The sequence below is a fragment of the Xenopus laevis genome, chromosome 5S (genome assembly GCF_017654675.1).
Source record: "Xenopus laevis strain J_2021 chromosome 5S, Xenopus_laevis_v10.1, whole genome shotgun sequence".
Taxonomy (NCBI): Eukaryota; Metazoa; Chordata; class Amphibia; order Anura; family Pipidae; genus Xenopus; species Xenopus laevis.
In genome coordinates, this window is record NC_054380.1 from 39467480 (window position 1) to 39488656 (window position 21177).

The 21177-nt window shown below is 37.6% G+C and overlaps 3 protein-coding genes across 3 annotated transcripts in view; 2 read left to right on the forward strand and 1 right to left on the reverse strand.

Moving 5' to 3' along the window:
- The window catches only part of LOC108717831 (cysteine-rich motor neuron 1 protein), a 537917-nt gene that overhangs the window by 396783 nt on the left and 119957 nt on the right, over positions 1-21177 (forward strand). The window lies entirely within an intron of this gene.
- Positions 7460-10048, reverse strand: LOC121394191. Its single transcript, XM_041564427.1, has 2 exons — positions 8006-10048; positions 7460-7774 (listed from the first exon to the last, which is right to left on the reverse strand). Exon 1 carries the CDS (start codon positions 9905-9907, stop codon positions 8066-8068), a length of 1842 nt encoding a protein of 613 aa, XP_041420361.1. The 5' UTR covers positions 9908-10048; the 3' UTR covers positions 7460-7774; positions 8006-8065.
- LOC121394192 lies at positions 10094-13410 on the forward strand. Its single transcript, XM_041564428.1, has 2 exons — positions 10094-11884; positions 12116-13410. Exon 1 carries the CDS (start codon positions 10586-10588, stop codon positions 11822-11824), a length of 1239 nt encoding a protein of 412 aa, XP_041420362.1. The 5' UTR covers positions 10094-10585; the 3' UTR covers positions 11825-11884; positions 12116-13410.

Below are 21177 nucleotides of genomic sequence, written 5' to 3' on the forward strand. Positions count from 1 at the left end.
AGTTTATATAAGTTTAATACATTTTTCAAGATCAAATTTAACATGTAAGTGTTGCAGCCTTTCTTTCCTATGGAATCAAGCGTGCCGGAATCGAAACAGGCAAATAAATAAATGCTTTAAGAATAAGGTTTGATATTAAAAAGTATTTCTAATTGACAAATGGTGTGGGATATTACCTTGATGCTGTATTTACAGTAAAAAGGTAAATAAAAATCCCAGGAGGCAAAAAATGTAGTTGATGTGACTAAAGACTATTTCTAACATTACATATTTCTGTGTCCATTTTAGCTGAGCAGTGGAGTCTCTAAATGGTGACATACTGTATAATGTTTCTGTGGGATGTTAAACCATTGCACAAGGACCTGGGTGCTCCCATTGCTCGGGACCTTGGGTGTTCCGGATAATGGATCTTTCTGTAATTTGGATCTTCATACCTTGAGTCTTCTAGAAAATCTTGTAAACATGAAATAAATCCAATAACCTGGTTTTGCTTCCAATAAAGATTAAGTACAAGGTACTGTTTTATTATTACAGAGAAAAAGGAATTTTTTTTTAAAATTTGGATTATTTGATTATAATGAAGTCAATGGGAGATGACCTTTCCGTAATTGGAGCTTTCTGGATAATGGGTTTCCAGATAACGGATCCCATACTTGTGTGTGTGTATATATATAAATATATATATATATATATATATATATATATATATATATAATTTATTTATATACAGTATATATTTATATACAGTATATAATCTTTATTATTTATTGCACAAGGTTATAGATGTATATACAGGTAAGGCACCTGTTATCTAGAATGCTCAGGAGTTTTCAGAGAAGGGGCCTTTCTGTAATTTGGATCTCTATACTTTGTCTACTAAAAAATCATTAAAACATTTTATGAAAAATAGGAGTCTTTTGTTTCAATAAATAATGTTTTCTCTCTCTCTCTCTCTCTCTCTCTCTCTCTCTCTCTCTCTCTCTCTCTCTCTCTCTCTCTCTCTCTCTCTCTCTCTCTCTCTCTCTCTCTCTCTCTCTCTCTCTCTATATATATATATATATATATATATATATATATATATATATATATATACAGTGTCGGACTGGCCCACAGGGATACCAGGAAAACTCCCGGTGGGCCCAGGTGTCAGTGGGCCCTCCTGCTTCAAAACAATTGGCCTATTTCATGGCCATTACCTATTTCTATGAGAACAAAGAGACTAAATAGATTGAATAATAGATTATAGTATGTAAAGAAAAGAGACTAGCAGAATAGATTTTGCTTGAGGAGAGGAATTATAATAGTACTGAGAGTGGGCCCCTGATCTAAGGTCTTTTGGTGGGCCCCTGGTCTAAGATTTTTGGGTGGGCCCCTGGTGTCCCAGTCCGACACTGTATATATATATATATATCTTAACCATACTTACTGTACTGGTAATGGTACATGGTAAATATTTGATTACTGATAAGCAGTTTTACTTGTTTTATATATATATATATATATATATATATATATATATATATATATATATATATATATATATATATATATATATATATATATATATATATACATATATGTATTTTTATATATGATCAGAAAATATATATATTTGTGTTTGGAACTAACCATCTTCATTAATACTCGAATACTATGGTTTCAGTGTATTTTGATTTGTACATTATATACACAGCCCGACTAGTGTGTATAGTTTAGGGTCATCCAGCTCTTCCTCGACTACAACCCCCCGAAATATCTATAGGCAATTATTGGTTTGATTCTCCAAGTCTCATGAAACACTCCATAATCTGATGTTTCATACAGTTCAGAAAATGAAATACAGATGGAGAATAAACTCTGGCATGTCTTTCTCATTTTCTTGGCCCATAATTGGCCATCAGTCAATTAAATAGCTATAGCCGCCTACTAAACCTTTTTTGGTACCTAATTAACAGACCCAAATGGCTAGTGTATAATCGCAAATGACCCCATTCAATGTAGCATTTGTTTATTTGCAGGACATTTATTTATTTGCAGCTCTGTTCATCAAGCCCATTTTGAAAAATTGGATTTACTGCTTCTTTAAGATATGTATAGAATAACCTGTATTGATTGAAGTACAGCACCACAAGTCTTTTCTATAAATAAAAATGCCTTTATTGGAACATTGGCAGGACCTGAATAACCTGTGCCGTGTTTCAGCAATCCCTGGGAACAATTCCCCCTGCAAAACTTTGTTGCTAAACTGATGCTGATAGAGTAATAAATGTGCATCATTCAGCAAGCCTTTAAAGCAGTTTTTATTTTTTAACAAGCAGCAGTGACTGTTGACATTTCGAAATAAAAACGTACACTTATTTCCAGAAGCATATTGTAACAGTCACACATTTTAACATTCTCTGGCAGCAGGAAAATAAAATCAGCACTGATAAAACTATTTCCCCAGACTGGCTGATAAACAGTACTCTGCTTTCTGTATTTTAGCTTCTGTCAAGTAATGGAAACCATGTGACTGTGTCTTACGAGCAATGCTTGTTTTAGCAAAAATACTACATTCGTATTTCACCGGTGTGCATTTTGTATCAGCCTGCAGATTTTGCAGAAGAAACTGCATTCTATAATATTTTGAGACCTCATTTGCTCTACTTCCTTAATTGCTTTATGGAGAATTCAACTGTTTACCAAAAAAAACCCTACCTCCCCCCCAGCCTAGCTGCCCCCCCCCAGGGAAATGCCCCTAACTTTATACTTACCCCTTCTGCAGATTCAGGCATCGGAGTTCACCACAGCCTTCTTCCGGGTCTTTGGTAAGCTAAGGAGGAGACTGGCGAAACGGCGCATGCGCAGTTGGAACAATTTACCAATTTCTGATACTGCAAATGCGCCTAAATAGTTGGAAATTGCAGAAGAGCCGGACAAAGACACGAAGACCCGGAAGATGGCTGTGGTGAACTCCGATGCCTGAATCTGCACCGAGGGGTAAGTATAAAGTTAGGGGAAATTCCCCGGGGGGCAGCTAGGCTTAGGCCTAGCCAGTAAAACACCTGCCATGGAAATAATTACCCTTTAGAACATTATATATATATATATATATATATATATATATATATATATATATATATATATATATATATATATATATATATATATATATATATATATATACACACACACACACACACACACACACACACACACACACACACACACACACACACACACACACACACACACACACATATATTATATATATATATACAGTGTATCTAAACGTTTAGAAGGTGGAACTAAAAAGTTATATCGACTTTTAGATATCATTTCTGTTATATGTATATATCTATTTTGGTGGTATTTTGTTTAATGAGATGGAAAGAAATCCAGCTACAGTATGTGAAGTATGAGGGTGGAAAGCATTTAGTCACTCTTGGAATGATATGAATGTTTTTCTAGGGAGCTTAAGTAAACATGCATTGAATGGCTTAGAGTGCAGGGTTAACATTTTTTGGGATTGCAGACAGAATTTAGCCAAGTACTTTACAAAATTAATGCAAGGTTATGATCCTGCTACACAACTAAATTGAACTTCAGGAGACTACCAAAGAGAAAATAACTATTTTGTTAACCTTTTTTATGGAGTTTCATATATTTTGCCACAGGACTGTACAATATTGAGAAAACAAAAACATTAAAGCACAAACTTGTACATGTGGAAGAAAGGATCTTGCCCACAAGGCAATATAATCTTAGTATGCAAGGTGTATCATGACGCATTTATAGGAAACATTGTGCCTACAGAAAACAGCTAAAACAGAGGAAATAATTTTGGAGAGATAAAAGTAATAGACATTTGCAAAATTTCTAGTAGCCAAAGGAATTGTTCAAATGTTTGCTTTCAAAAAGGTGACATGTAGATCCTACCTTCTTGTTGTGTTGGACACTTGAAAAAAAACCAGGAGGGCCCCCAGGAACCCAGACCCACTTCTGCTCCTTCCAAAACCCACCCATAACAAGTAAAATGTACGTGTGAGGGGAATGTGGGCCTCGGGTATTGGGTCTGGACACAACTGCAACGGTGGTCCTGAGGGGTATGGGGGCATTATAACTCAACTCATTTACTTAAGTGATAATTTATTTTATTATTATTTATAATAATAATTATTATTATTATTTATGTATATAGAGCTAACATATTATCCATCTCTTTACAGAGATTTTAGATCATTGGTATCAGCCTCAGCCCCAGTGGAGTTTATAATCTAATTCCATATTACATCTATACACATTATGGTCAATTTTTTTAGCCAATTAACCTGCCTGTATTGCTTTGGATGGTTAAGGAAACCGGGTTATGAAGACAACCCTTGCAGGCATAGAAACAACATAAAAACTCCTATCATATATTGCCCTGGCTGGACTAGAACCTACTATAAGATTCAAGGCTGCATTGCTTGCATTCCATCCATTACCCATAAATGTAGAATTGGCCCAGGTACAGTAATCTGTAAAACCCAATAAGAGGTTTGCTTTTTAAACACGTGACTCACCAGTAAATGCTTCCTGCCGAACCTGGGGTTTTTCAGGTAAGGATCTTTCTGTAAGCTCTCCATACCTTTTGTCTACTGAAAATCATTAAAAGATTAAATAAACCCAATCAGATTGCTTTGCCGCCATTATGGATTATTTTAGTTGGGATAAAGTACAAGGTACTTTTTTATTAATACAGGTAAAAAAGGAAATCATTTTTTAAAATGTGTATTATTTGATTTAAATGGAGTCTGCGGGTAATGACCTTCCCATAATTCTGAGCTTTCTAGATAATGGGTTTCCATAAAATGGATTCCATATCTGTAGATATAGGAAGGTGGCAAACATACAGGGCAACTAAACCAACAATATATCACTACTGAGGTACTAGGAAGTTTAAGACTGCTATGCACAGTGTCGATCTGGGGTGTATGGGGCCAACCCAGGCTGTTATATCAGTGCCCCCCATCGAAATTGCTAGGCCTTCTTTATGGCAAGCCCAGCACCGCCCTCTTCCCTCCATTCAAATGCTCGGCGCTCCATAGTTTTCCTTCTCTTTTTGGTTGAGATTGGTGAGGGGGGATGGTAGTATCCACAGGTCCCAGTTAGGGGGCAGACCTGGGTCAGGTCAGTGAAAACTAAGCAGTTTTCCCAGTGTCCAACCCTGGCTATGCATTCATTGTATTGCACGTGTGTCCATGACTTTCTGTAGATTGGAAACTTAGCATTTCTCTGCCTTGTAATGCAAAAGTGATTTTGCTTCCCCTAGCAAAACTGTAGATTATAGTCACCAAAATCAATTGGTGTGTGATTAGTTTTGCTGTACATGTAATTTAATACAGTACTTTTAGTAATGTAAAACAGACACTTAAAATGTATTCAGTAAGATAGGAACATCATTGATACTAGTCTACAGTTGTTCCATAAGAAAAATGTCAAAACATAAGGAAGAAAAAAACAGGTAATTATAGCCGAATGCAACTAAACAAGTGCAGAAATTTTAAAAGTGGTTGAAACTTTTAAATGTAAATGACATTTTAGGAGTAGCCAGAGGTCGCTTTTAATGTTCTTTCAGGCACAATTGTTTTCAATGTTTCCTTCTTCTATTCATTCCTTAAATTCCTCATGTGAAATACAAATCAGGAAACGAAATGACTGCACAAAAAGATTTGATCTTTTCTAGCCTGAAAACCAATCTCCAATGTTGAAGCCATTGAATTAGTTGAGCAGAAGTTGTCTAACAATGGAGTCTGGCTAAAGCGGGTGTCGGTTAACTTTAAGGTCATTGGTGCCATAGGTACGCATGATTTAGCACAATTATACCCTTCTTTAATCCTCCATACATCCCACACGCTCAACCCTAACATTTGTCATTCTGGTTGACTTGCCTGGATGCTGTTAAATGCAGTGGATGTGGTGAGATAAACTTTTCAAGTCACTGACTGAAATGTGCCTGACTGGGTCATGAACAAAATCAGCGGTTTCCCAAGCTACTAAAGCAGAAATTGAAACACTAAATAAAATAAAGGAGAGAGAAAGTGAGCACAACACTGTAATTGATAGTATTTAGAATATTTTTAGACATAAAAAAGATGTTGTAATTGGGTTTAACTGGTGAACCTCTGGTTAAACCTAAGGTTTTAGACCTTAGGTCTGGTTTGCTTCTGCCATCTTATGACTAAGTTACATCACTTAAAATGGCAACATACCCCCTTGTTCAGCATGAATGAAATGTTAAAGGGGTGGTTCATTTTAGTAAGAGAGCAGGTCCATCTTGCTACTGTATATATATATATATATATATATATATATATATATATATATATATATATATATATATATATATATATATATATATATATATATATATATATATATATATATATATATATATATATATATATATCAGGGATGCACCGAATCCGAATCCTTAAAATCATGTTACTTTTCGTCACAAAACAAGGAAGGTAAAAAAAATTTTGCCGCACATTCAAATTAGGGTTCGGATTCAGTTCGGTATTCACCCGAATCCAAAAAAGTGGATAAGGTGCATCCCCAATATACTGTAAATATATATATATATATATATATATAACCAAAGGAATGGTTCACTCCGTAGACAAAATTAATACCTGGGTGCCAGCATGGGAAATAAGCAGTGAAAAAGGATTGCGGCACTCACAGGGTTTTAGTGAAAAAACAAAAAATGTTTTATTATTAAGCCTCAACATTTCGATCCCCCACAGGGGTCTTCATCAGGAGAAAAAACAAACAAACATCCAGCACCCACAACCCCCCAGAGGTAATAAAGCCTTGAAATGGCGCCAAAATCTGTTGCTAGGCAGCCATACAGGTGTTAGTGAAAGTGCTCAAATCTATTAGCCAGTGATATAATCTAAAAGGCACATGGGGAAAGGTATAACAGCAGGGTGAAACGCACAATTTCTTTAAGAGAAAAAGAAAACAAGAGCGCAGTACTGTGAGTGCACAGTGTCAGTATGAAGGCCACTCCCCCAACTCCTGTTCTAACTGTCAGTGCGTGTCAAAGGCGAGCCTGGCGACCTATCACTGAGCAGCGGTGGGTGTATACTAAGCTTCTACCGGGTCTCTGTACTTCTGCATTATCAGTGAGCATGCTGATTGCGGCACTCACAGGGTTTTAGTGAAAAAACAAAAACACTTTTTGTTTTTTTCACTAAAACCCTGTGAGTGCCGCAATCCTTTTTCACTATATATATATATATATATATATATATATATATATATATATATATATATATATATATATATATATATATATATATATATATATATATATATATATATAAAATATGTATTTGTAAATAAATATATAACACAATTCACAATTTCACAGATATCTGTCGTCATGTTAGAAAATGTAGTTGTACAAGGACCACATTGGCAAAATCTTGTAAACAATCGAAAGCGGAGAACAGAGGAACAAACTTGCAGAATAACTGCTAAAGTGCAATTTTATTATAGTCCACACAACATGTTTCGGGCCTCACAGGCCCTTTTTCAAGTGTGAAGTGCCAGTGCAAAGTACAACATTATATAACCACACCTGGGGGTGTGTCACCCCGCCCCCACCCATCATAGAGGTTTAACAATAAATATAAATATAAATATAAAAACATGTAATACATGTTAAGGTGGCAATATGTATGTGCAAGCGGTGAAAAGTGTCGACTGTGTTCTAAAAGTCCAAGATAAGAATCTCAACGTGAACCTAAAATGTAACAATAAAATGTAACAATAAAACAAACATTGTTAACACCAAAATTGGATATAATTCCATATATATAAAAGTGGATATATTTCCATATATAAAAACACTTGAAATAGTTTGTTAGAACTGCTAATAAAGCCTACTAACAGGGCAAGCAATGCTAAACATGTATTAATCATAGGCTATCGGTGCTAACTCATTAATATATATATTAAAGTATTCAGCTCTTACCCACAGTAGAAATGTAGGTTTTTCTCAAAATCTGGAATGAGAGAAATATACAAATGGCAGTTAATACAGAAATGGAGATAAGCTCCAATAATCATTCAGGCCCATAGGTGTCATAGTATTTAACTTTTTTATCCAAAGTGCTTCACGCTGCAGAAGCAATTTAGAGAGGTTGCCCCCTCTTTTAGGTCTTTTTACCTGTTCGAGCACCAACCATTTTAATTGTATGAGACTGTGTCCGTGGGATGTAAAGTGTCTAGATACAGGGGTATCTGACTGTGTGCCAACTTTATAATTCCTAATATTGCCTCTGTGTTCTTTTATACGTTCTTTCACAGACCTACTCGTTTGGCCCACATAGGCTAACCCACAAGGGCATTTTAGCATGTAGATCACATTTTTGGTCTCGCAAGTACAAAAATCCTTTAGCCGAATGATATTCCCTTTTGTCGGATGATTTACTGTGTCCCCTTTTATAATAGAACTGCAGCATATGCAATTCAGGCAGGCATAAGTGCCTTTTTTAGGTGGTCCCCAGAACATTGTGTTTGATTGTTTCTGGGTAACATCAGAGGGACAGAGACAGTCTCTAAGGCTACGTCCTCTAGTATAGCTAAAGAGCGGAGGTTGTTTAAACAGTGAGCCATATGTCGTATCTTGTTGTAAGATCGGCCAATACTGTCTAACGATTTGTTCAATTTTTTTGCTTTGTCTACCAAATTTAGACACAAAGGGAATTCTCTGAATTTGATTAGATCTATTTTTTTCTTTCCTTTTTAAGAGTTCTTGTCTGTCCTGTTTGCTTACTAGAGTCTCTATTGCTTGAAGTTTTGGTGTATAATATCCTCGTTGTGAGAATTTTTTTGTAAGCAAATTAGCCGCTGATTTGTATTGTGTATCAGTCGATGCAATGCGGCGTGCACGTAAATATTGGCTTTTTGGTATGGCATTCATGGTATGGGGGTTATGGTAGCTAGAAGAGAGTAAAAGTGTGTTACGGTCTGTGGGTTTAGAATACATCTCAGTTATGATGCTATTACCACAGATACCTAATTTTACATCCAAAAAGTTAAGTGATGTATTCGACCATTCCCCAGTGAATTTTATCGTCGGATGGTAAGAATTGGCTTCAATAAGCAGATTTTTGAAGGTATCTTCGGTACCTTGCCAAATAATGAGTATGTCATCCACATACCGCCAATATTTCAAAATGTGCCCCTTGAACTTACCCTGCAAAAAAATTTTTTGTTCAAGATGGTGAACAAAAATGTTGGCAAACGAAGGGGCCACCGACGCACCCATCGACGTACCCTGGCGTTGCCAGTAGTACTTGTCATTGAACTTAAAGTAGTTCCTATGCAGAACTAAAGTCAGACAATCTATAAGGAAATAGATAAGGTGATGTTGGATATTCGTCTCCAGTAAGGTTTCTTCAACATAGGCAATTCCCTCGTTTTGGGGTATGGCAGTATATAGACTTTGTATGTCTATACTGCAAAGGCTTACGTCCGGGCTAGTTAGGGTCAGATCTTGTAATTGTCTGAGTAGGTCAGTCGTGTCAGTTAGACATGTAGGTATATTTTGTACTAAGGGCTGCAGATACCGATCTACAAATTTTGAAAGAGGTTCCAAAATGGAACCTATACCCGATATAATAGGGCGCCCTGGTGGGTCAGTCAGTGTCTTGTGAATTTTTGGGAGTAGATAGAGAACAGGTGTACGGGGATAGTCGGTGATTAAAAAATCTTTTGTGGTTGAGTTTATGATCCCACTTTCCCATGCGGCTAATACCAGACTATCTACTTCCCGTTTTATAGACCAGACTGGATCGGTAGGGGTGACCTCATAGTGTTCCACTACAGACAATTGTCTGTTTGCTTCCTGCATATATTGACATGTGTCCATTATGACAATTGCACCCCCTTTATCGGCTGGCTTTATTACAATATCAATATTGTTAGTCAATGAGTGTAGGGCCTCTTTTTCTTTTTTTGTAAGGTTAGCCAATGATCTAGTGTTACCCCTAACGTCCCATATTTTTTGGACCTCCTGTTTAATCCAGTCTGGTCTATAAAACGGGAAGTAGATAGTCTGGTATTAGCCGCATGGGAAAGTGGGATCATAAACTCAACCACAAAAGATTTTTTAATCACCGACTATCCCCGTACACCTGTTCTCTATCTACTCCCAAAAATTCACAAGACACTGACTGACCCACCAGGGCGCCCTATTATATCGGGTATAGGTTCCATTTTGGAACCTCTTTCAAAATTTGTAGATCGGTATCTGCAGCCCTTAGTACAAAATATACCTACATGTCTAACTGACACGACTGACCTACTCAGACAATTACAAGATCTGACCCTAACTAGCCCGGACGTAAGCCTTTGCAGTATAGACATACAAAGTCCATATACTGCCATACCCCAAAACGAGGGAATTGCCTATGTTGAAGAAACCTTACTGGAGACGAATATCCAACATCACCTTATCTATTTCCTTATAGATTGTCTGACTTTAGTTCTGCATAGGAACTACTTTAAGTTCAATGACAAGTACTACTGGCAACGCCAGGGTACGTCGATGGGTGCGTCGGTGGCCCCTTCGTTTGCCAACATTTTTGTTCACCATCTTGAACAAAAAATTTTTTTGCAGGGTAAGTTCAAGGGGCACATTTTGAAATATTGGCGGTATGTGGATGACATACTCATTATTTGGCAAGGTACCGAAGATACCTTCAAAAATCTGCTTATTGAAGCCAATTCTTACCATCCGACGATAAAATTCACTGGGGAATGGTCGAATACATCACTTAACTTTTTGGATGTAAAATTAGGTATCTGTGGTAATAGCATCATAACTGAGATGTATTCTAAACCCACAGACCGTAACACACTTTTACTCTCTTCTAGCTACCATAACCCCCATACCATGAATGCCATACCAAAAAGCCAATATTTACGTGCACGCCGCATTGCATCGACTGATACACAATACAAATCAGCGGCTAATTTGCTTACAAAAAAATTCTCACAACGAGGATATTATACACCAAAACTTCAAGCAATAGAGACTCTAGTAAGCAAACAGGACAGACAAGAACTCTTAAAAAGGAAAGAAAAAAATAGATCTAATCAAATTCAGAGAATTCCCTTTGTGTCTAAATTTGGTAGACAAAGCAAAAAAATTGAACAAATCGTTAGACAGTATTGGCCGATCTTACAACAAGATACGACATATGGCTCACTGTTTAAACAACCTCCGCTCTTTAGCTATACTAGAGGACGTAGCCTTAGAGACTGTCTCTGTCCCTCTGATGTTACCCAGAAACAATCAAACACAATGTTCTGGGGACCACCTAAAAAAGGCACTTATGCCTGCCTGAATTGCATATGCTGCAGTTCTATTATAAAAGGGGACACAGTAAATCATCCGACAAAAGGGAATATCATTCGGCTAAAGGATTTTTGTACTTGCGAGACCAAAAATGTGATCTACATGCTAAAATGCCCTTGTGGGTTAGCCTATGTGGGCCAAACGAGTAGGTCTGTGAAAGAACGTATAAAAGAACACAGAGGCAATATTAGGAATTATAAAGTTGGCACACAGTCAGATACCCCTGTATCTAGACACTTTACATCCCACGGACACAGTCTCATACAATTAAAATGGTTGGTGCTCGAACAGGTAAAAAGACCTAAAAGAGGGGGCAACCTCTCTAAATTGCTTCTGCAGCGTGAAGCACTTTGGATAAAAAAGTTAAATACTATGACACCTATGGGCCTGAATGATTATTGGAGCTTATCTCCATTTCTGTATTAACTGCCATTTGTATATTTCTCTCATTCCAGATTTTGAGAAAAACCTACATTTCTACTGTGGGTAAGAGCTGAATACTTTAATATATATATTAATGAGTTAGCACCGATAGCCTATGATTAATACATGTTTAGCATTGCTTGCCCTGTTAGTAGGCTTTATTAGCAGTTCTAACAAACTATTTCAAGTGTTTTTATATATGGAAATATATCCACTTTTATATATATGGAATTATATCCAATTTTGGTGTTAACAATGTTTGTTTTATTGTTACATTTTATTGTTACATTTTAGGTTCACGTTGAGATTCTTATCTTGGACTTTTAGAACACAGTCGACACTTTTCACCGCTTGCACATACATATTGCCACCTTAACATGTATTACATGTTTTTATATTTATATTTATATTTATTGTTAAACCTCTATGATGGGTGGGGGCGGGGTGACACACCCCCAGGTGTGGTTATATAATGTTGTACTTTGCACTGGCACTTCACACTTGAAAAAGGGCCTGTGAGGCCCGAAACATGTTGTGTGGACTATAATAAAATTGCACTTTAGCAGTTATTCTGCAAGTTTGTTCCTCTGTTCTCCGCTTTCGATTGTTTACAAGATTTGAGGTGTGTGGACGGAGCACCTGTGAGACAGCGGGACTGGCCACATTGCTGCTTTCCACGTGTATTAAAGACAAAGTGAAGGACACATTGGCAAAATGCTATGATCCTCTCCTGACTGATCTCCATCAGCTGAATTTATCCTACAGAGTGGGTGGCCAAATCATGCAAAGATCCACTCATATGGGTACCGTGCTAGCTGCTGCCCAATATTCCAGGTGTCAGTTTCACTTAAGTACAGACATATATCTTTTCTTATTATACATTTTGATGTGGTTTTGGTTGAGAGGGTGTATAGTAAATTTGGAAAGATACTTAAGGAGATTGATTGCTGAGGTCAAAAGTGATTTGCATCAGTGGAGAGGAATTATAAATGTTTAGCCACATGTTAAGGTTGAGATAGCAAAAGAATATTAATAAGCCTATAATAAGCAACTGGGGCCAGATATCACTGAATAAGAAAAACATATCTCCTAATTCAGTTTCAGATTTAAAACTGCCATATTGAACAGCCCAGATTGGTGTGACAAACCATAAAAAAAGTTCTCATTCAGCTGGATAAAGATTTCCATATGAGTATACGAGTATGATGAGGGAGGAATGTATGTCAAACAACTGACTCTTGAGAAATTGCAAGAGCGTTTGAGGGTTAAGGGAAAAGAAGCTGTTTTTTGTACATTAATGTAACCCTTTGTTAATGTTAATGTAACTCTTTGTTGCAATTTTGACTTGCGCACTTCCCGTTTTAACATAAAATGGACTGATGAGCTGTTCCCAAAGCAACATAGATGCTTAGGTGGTTTAACAAATAGGAATATTCCTTGGATTTTACCAACACAAGTTGTTAGATACTTAAGTTACATGTTCTCTAAAGTACAGATCAGATCAAAACTGCATAGCTAGCAGAAACATCTGTAAACAACTCATTTGTGTAGTTTAAAGAGTCTGGCATGATGAGTAGGGGCACGTTGTTATTATTACTATTATTATGGTTGGCATATATAATAATGATGATGATAGTAAATGTGTGGAATGAGAAGAGCTGGGGTGGTAGCGAAGGTTTGGGACAGTTGGTATGGGATTGTGTGTATGATAAATTTTCAATAATTTCAGTAGATTTATATAAGATTAGTGGTATAACTACCAGGGGAGCAGGGGGTGCAACTGCAGCCATACCACACCCATGTCAGGCTTGCTGGGGATATCAGGGTGAAGATGACGGGTATACCCATGTGTCCTGAAGGGGGGGGGCTCAGTGCGGTGCCAAGGTTTAAAATTTTGCTCCTGGGTTTGTAAGGATGCAACTGGATAGAAATGCCTGGTTGTGCACAATACATTTAAATGCAAAAAAAAAAAAAGATAAAATATGTGCTAGAATCATGAAATGCTTTACTTTCTGAAATATTTGTGTAGACTTGTTAATTAGTTACTCTATAAAGTAAAAACCTTATTATGTCATTGCATGGTTCTCTGTTAAATATTATCAAATGGTTTGTGAAATTTATTTTGATACCTTATTTCGCTTCATGCTGCGCTCTGCCTTTATTAAATGAAATATTTAGCCTATGACCGGTTGCCAGGTTGCCTGGTGTCCCGCTAATTTATTGTTTTGCCAGCATTATACAGTTGAATGCATTCTTAATCTGAGTTGTTTTAGGCAATGTGAGGTTTAGGTTAACATATATGAAAACAATAACCCGCTAAAACACTTTTGGCTGAAATCCAAGGGTTAATTCCACTCAGTAGTTAGGAAATTCCTTTATCCGCCACATTGAAATAATTGAGTCAGTACTAGGACTGTAGGAATGTGGACACAGTGACATTATTCTTATCACAGAGAGAAAAGTAATGGATCTGTTTGACGTGTGACCTGGAGCCAGCTGCTTTATCTCCCTGTGCTTTTCATACAGAATTAGATTCATTGTGAACTGACAATCCATGCCCTGAAAAAGCCTTTTTATTCTGATACCTCTGACACCAGGGGATAAATAGAGTCACACTGTGTCACCCGGAGCAGGTCTTGAACCTTGGCCTTGATATTTCCCTGTAAACTCTTCCTTTTTCCTAACATTCTTGACTCCTAAATACTCTGCACACTTTTGGCTTCCACGCTAAGAGTTAACTGAGGATAAGGCAAACTTATAGTTGTAATGATAGAAAGAGAGATGTGTACATTTAAGTGCTCACCTTATTGCAACAACTGGCTTATCCTCTAGATAACAAGAGATAATTTATATGAAATTGCAATATACCATTCTCTGTATAAATGGAGAGCAATGAAACATTTCCCCACAAGATGGTTGAGTGAGTGTTAAAGCAAAGTGAGCCATAATGAACAGTAACCAGTTTGTAAAGCCTTTTCCTTGAAGGTACCAATTATTTTAATGGCTCCTTATTATTTTGTCTGGCCTAAGGGACTTGTAGTCAATCTATTAGTCTAAGATTGGAATCAAGCGAGATTCAAATTGTTTAATGGCTCATTAAAAGTTCACAGTACTGACATTGCTTTTCACTAGGTCTAAAAGCCACCACAAGCAAATATATATATATATATATATATATATATATATATATATATATATATATACACACACAGTACACAGGGTAGCCAGCACTCACGAATAAAGGTTTAACTTGACTTGATGCAGTATACAAAAAGTCAAATTGATATCAAGCAATAAAGATCCGCACTCTCAGGACTAGTGATGGGCGAATTTGCGAAAATTCGCGAAACGGAACAGAACGTTTTTGACGCCGGCGTCCGTTTTTTCGGGAAAAAAACTTTTTGCCGCCGCCAAATTTTTGCCGCGAATTTTGCGGACGCTTCACTAATTTATTCGCTGGCGGAGAATCGCGCAAATTCGCCGCAAATTCACGCCTGGCGAATAAATTCGCCCATCACTACTCAGGACTTATATTAATCTAAAAAGTTTGGATCAAGAATTCGGATATTTTTTGCTTGATATATATATATATATATACATATATATATATATATATATATATATATATATATATACTGTATCTCAATTTGGTGTGGTCTGCACTTGGTTTAGCCCTAAAATCCGTGTTTTCGGGCAAAAACTCAGCAATTCGGTACAAAGCCCAAAAAAATTTGAGCAATTTTGGTTTTCTCTCTATTTTATCTAATTTTTCTGTGATCTGAGTTTTTCCTTGATCCGATTTTTTTAAATTAATAAGCTAAAATCGGGCATGGGAGTTTGGTCGTGGTTATAAAATATGAGATAAATTCAGATGATAAATGAGGCAATCAAGTAAGTTGGAAAGTATAGTATGTGATATATGGAAATGTTTGCATTTAGCCACAATTTAATAGTAATTATTAGGCTTTGCAAGTATTTTGAGAAAAATACCTTCTTTTTGACATGAAATCATTAAGTTGGGCTTATGTAAAAAGGTGCACATACACCAGCTGAACTGCCTAAAACAAATATACATTTATGTTTTTTACACAGCCATACATCATTCCTCTGAATTGGAAGCTGTAATATTGCATCTGACTGTGTATAACTATAACCATTACCATTATACGTGAATTATACATTTATGAAAGGTGTGGCACAAAATGCTCTCTTTCGATTGAAACTCCGGATAAGTTACAATGCCTCCCGGGAAGTTATGGTCCAGCATTGGTTATTATGCAGTGGCTCCAGAGTGCAAGGGACATAAAGCTGGCTTAATATATTCGTCATGCCATACTTTATGTGTCTGCCTAGAACTAGGGATGTAGCGAACGGCGGAAAAAATGTTCGCAAACATATTCGCGAACTTGCGTCAAAAATGCGAACGGTTCGCGAACGTCGCGAACCCCATAGACTTCAATGGGAAGGCGAATTTTAAAAGCTAGAAAAGACATTTCTGGCCAGAAAAATGATTTTAAAGTTGTTTAAAGGGTGCAACGACCTGGACAGTGGCATGCCAGAGGGGGATCAAGGGCAAAAATGTATCTGAAAAATACATTGTTGACACAGCGCTGCGTTTTGTGCTGTAAAGGGCAGAAATCACACTACGTCACTCAGGTGATGTTTCTGGACACGGAATGTGAAAAAGCTCATACAGCTAGGTGGCACTTGGTTAAAGACTGGGCAAACAATGCCTGCAAGGGCAACGTATACAGTAGTGGGTACAGAATTTATTATTGCTGCTGTAAAACCATCACTCAGGTGATGTTTACGGACACGGAATTATTATTGTTATTTAGACAGAATGTGAAAAAGCTCACACAGCTAGGTGGCACTTGCATACCTCCCAACTGTCCCTCTTTTGACCACTCAACCCCCTGTCCCTCTTTTGTACTGGAAAGTCCCTCTTTTCTCTGAACTGAACAGCCAGAAAAAAAACAGTTTCTAACTTAATTAGCTTTTGGCAGAGAGCTCAGAACAGCTAACAGGTGCAAATAAGATACTTTGTAACAATTTTGACTCTGGTTGGTGCTGGTAGTGGTGAACTACTAGGAGGAGCAGCACACCAGTCCCTCTTTTCTCTGAACTGAACAGCCAGAAAAAAAACAGTTTCTAACTTAATTAGCTTTTGGCAGAGAGCTCAGAACAGCTAACAGGTGCAAATAAGATACTTTGTAACAATTTTGACTCTGGTTGGTGCTGGTAGTGGTGAACTACTAGGAGGAGCAGCACACCAGTCCCACTCCCCAACACAGCTAGACTAATAGCACTGGGCTCTTATAGTAGCAAAGTAAAAAAACAAAAAAGAAAATAAAAGCAAGGACTATTGGGTTATTACAGCAGTCAGCAGATGAGATTAGAAGCAGTGCCCACAGCAGCTACATACAGAGCACTGCAGTAGAAGGTAGATTACTAGTCAGCAAAGCTAACTAACCTAAACTCACTGTCCCTCAAATCCCTGCAGAGTTCTGTCCCTACAATACAGAGCAGTATCAAGTAGATTACTAGCCAGCAAAGTTACTATCAACTGTCCCTCAAATCACTAAACAGCTCTCTCCCTACACTAGCTCTTCCAAGCACACACAGGCAGAATGAAAAAACGCTGCAGGGCTTCAGTTTATATATGGAAGGGGAGTGGTCCAGGGGGTGTGGGGGTGGTCCAGGAGGGAGAGCTTCCTGATTGGCTGCCATGTATCTGCTGCTCTGGGGTGAGAGGGCAAAAATAAGCGCCAGCTAAGGCGAACCCAAATTGGCGACGTTCGCGAACATTCGGCGGACGCGAACGGTCGATGTTCGCGCGAATTAGTTCGCGGGCGAACAGTCCGCGACATCCCTACCTAGAACAGGGGTAGGCAACCCGCGGCTCCGGAGCCTCATCTGGCTCTTCATCCTGCTTGCTGCGGCTCGGTCTTGCAGCTTTGCCTGTCACATCGTCTATACAACCCTCGCACCTGCTGGCGGCCTCTTGAGTGTGCGATCGCGGTAAGCTAACGGTTAGCTTACCATGGTCGCACACTTAGGAAGCCGCAAGCAGGTGCGAGGGCTGTATTTCATATTAAAATGTTTATAAGCTGTGTTATGTTTTGCGGCTCTTTAGTGTTGTGGAAGAGGGGGCAATATGGCTCTTTTGATAAAGTAAAGGTTGCTGACCCCTGGCCTAGAAAAACAAAATTCATTTAATCTGCAGAGAACTCTGTGATGATTTGTTGATTTGTGTTAATGGCTGAGACTGTAATATCACAACATAGAGTCCTGCGCGGAACCAATTTGTTAAACCCGACCCGGAAACCCAGAGAACCGTGACCCACTTCTATACTCGCTCCCGAAACTTCTACCTACAACCCGCAGGGTACCGCAGGTGCTTGCTGGTAACCCACGGGTACCCGACCCGCTGCAGGACTCTATCACAACATACCAAATGGCAGATACAGTGATCACAGACTCTTTGTGGTGCTTTATGCAGTCTACGACATTTTTACATTTATTGCTGCTTATTTATGGCTGTGCTCACAATGCTAAAAAGCCATAGCTTTCTCTTTGCTAAATGTATTCTCAACTTTTTTATACTAATGCATAAAAGGAGAAATATTATCCCATTTAATTTAAAACATCTCGAAGGTTGAATGCTTATGTTTCTGCATAAAGAGAATATTCTATATTAAATGTATGCTTAAGGTAAATCGCATAGATACGTTTGTAACTCATTCCTGCCCAACTCCTGAAATGCTGTTGTGCTTCGACTTTTAATTGTTCAGGGCTAATAATTTGGTTTGTAAATAAGCAGTTGTGTGATCTGGAAATGTCTTTGTCTGTAGAAGTGGTGGCAATTTACCTGAAGCCTCAGTATGCTGGGAGCATCCAGCCTTCGATAGAACATTGCAGCCAGCTTCATGTGCACAAACCTCTACAGAGAAGATTGATGTACTTTTGTGAAATGCCTTAAATTATACCTCTGTGCCCCATTCCTTGGCTAATTTTCTGGCTATTACAGTAGTCTTGACCATGCAAAATGAACATTATTCCAGCTAATCATTAACTTCACCTCCCTCCTTTCCTCTGGGCTTTGCAAATGTAGACACCCCTCCACATATAAACAGTAATCCTTTCATCTCTGGACGGTGTGCCAGTATGAGGGATTTATTGGAACAAGCATGCCACAAATCAATGGCTCAGGAATGGCAAAAGAGATGATGAACATTTCAATGCTTTAGTGTACTGATTATAGTAAAGATAAGTAATGTGAATTGGTACATTTTGATGTTTTAAACAAGCCAAAACCTATTTATATTACTATATTCCACAGCTGGCATATGCTAAGATCAACTGAAGCTTTAAAAGAATCCTATTTTATGCATAAAACAAGACAAAATAGATTATGTATCTCAGTGCTGCTAGTGTAAAAATGACCTAAATACCCAATTTATGAGTATGCTTTAGCATATTTACAAACAAACTATTCAGTATTCTTGCTTTTATATATATTTGTAGAAGCTGCCATGATGTTTGGCTCAATACAGTTTTTTTTTTTTTTTTTTTTACAAAGATTGCAATAAAGTTGGTGCCATCTTCATCCAAGTTGAATAAAGCACAACAGCATGAATGAAAACATTTTTAAAAAATTAAAGAAATGGAGGACAAACCCCAGTGATATATTTGATTTCTGGCTAAAGTGTATTACTGTAAAATTACCTTGGGTAATTCTAGATTACTTTGTTGGAATGACTATGAATTAATGGCTGAATTTTGACTTGATGTTTATTTACTAAATTTAAAAAATATATAAATATTTCATTGCAGCGTCACTTGGCTAGCCAAGCAGTTTGTCTTCCAAAATTGATGTAGAAGAGGTAAAAGCTAAATCTAAACCCTGTATCTAAACATAGCCTATATCTTTGAACTGTTTATTGGCGCTGGTTTATGGCACACAAGTAAAAAGCGGAAATGAGCTTAGTAAAAAGATAACCAACTTTTTTAGTGGCTATTATTGTGCCTTCCCACTATAATTCCTACTCCAAGAGCCAAGTTCATTATCATTAACTTTGAAGCTTAAAGACTTTATAAGACTAGTGATCTACTCACAGCTATTAAATTGCTTTGAATGCTTCCCAGGGCCTGAGATTCAGATCTTTGTGACTCTAGGGAAGGCATTTAAAAATAACATTTATATATAAATGTCTCTCATTTTACTTAATGAAACTTACACCCTTCCCCAGTATTATGCCTCCCACTGGCTTACTACTCACCTTATACTGATAAGCAAGGCAAAATAGTAATAGCATTATCAATTGCCATTATTCACATAAGTAGATATAACAATGATTGCACAACAATAACTGCACATTGTGTGCATATGCAGTATCTGTTGATAGATAGATAGATAGATAGATAGATAGATAGATAGATAGATAGATAGATAGATTAATTAAAACGATTAAGTAATACTTAAAACAATAAATTAATATATGTAGGATAAATTCGTATTGTTTCTAATGGTAGTTGTTAATATGATGGAAGATATTCTCAGAAAAATGATAGTCAAGGCCAGTCACAGAGGCCCCTTGTTTTTTTTTTTCTGTGTAATTACACAGTAAATTAATATTACAGGTATGGGACCTGTTATCCAGAATGTTCAGGACCTGGGGCTTTCCGAATAAGGGATCTTTGCAGAATTTGGATCTCCTTACCTTAAGTCTAGTAATAAAATCATATAAACATTAATTAAACTCAGTAGGATTGCCTCCATTAAGGATTAATTATAACCTTGCTTGCACCAAGTATTATTACAGAGAAATGGAAATCACTTTTAAAAATCAGAATTATTTGATTAAAATGGAGTTCAGGGGAGATGGCCTTCCTGTAATGTCTGTAACGTATTGGTGTCCCAAACCCAGAACAAACCCCAAGGTCCAGGCCTCAGTTCACGCTTCCGCCTATAGCAGAAGCCTTTGGCGTCAGGAGGAGCCCTCCGCTACTCAGATGCCACTAGGTCTTAAAGTGAGAGGAACAGGGAGAAATTTCTGGGGAGGCAAGGTAACCTTATTCTATACAGGAGGAAAGGGTAACAGAGAGTGCAGATGAGGAACAAGCAGCGACCGTACTAATCAGAATCAGGAGCCAGGAGCATAGTCAGGATAAACAGTCCAGAACATTACCAGTCAGACAGTGCAGTACAGAATCAGGAGCCAGGAGCTTAGTCGAGATAAACAGGCCTGATCAGTACCAGTCACACAGTGCAGTACAGAATTAGGAGCGAGGAGTGTAATCAGGATAAACAGTCCGGAACAGTACCAGTCAGACAGTGCAGTACAGAATCAGGA

Excerpts from the sequence above, each read along its gene's own strand:
- LOC121394191 (XM_041564427.1), bottom strand. The coding sequence starts at position 9,907 with ATGGACACATGTCAATATATGCAGGAAGCAAACAGACAATTGTCTGTA.
- LOC121394192 (XM_041564428.1), top strand. The coding sequence starts at position 10,586 with ATGGGTGCGTCGGTGGCCCCTTCGTTTGCCAACATTTTTGTTCACCAT.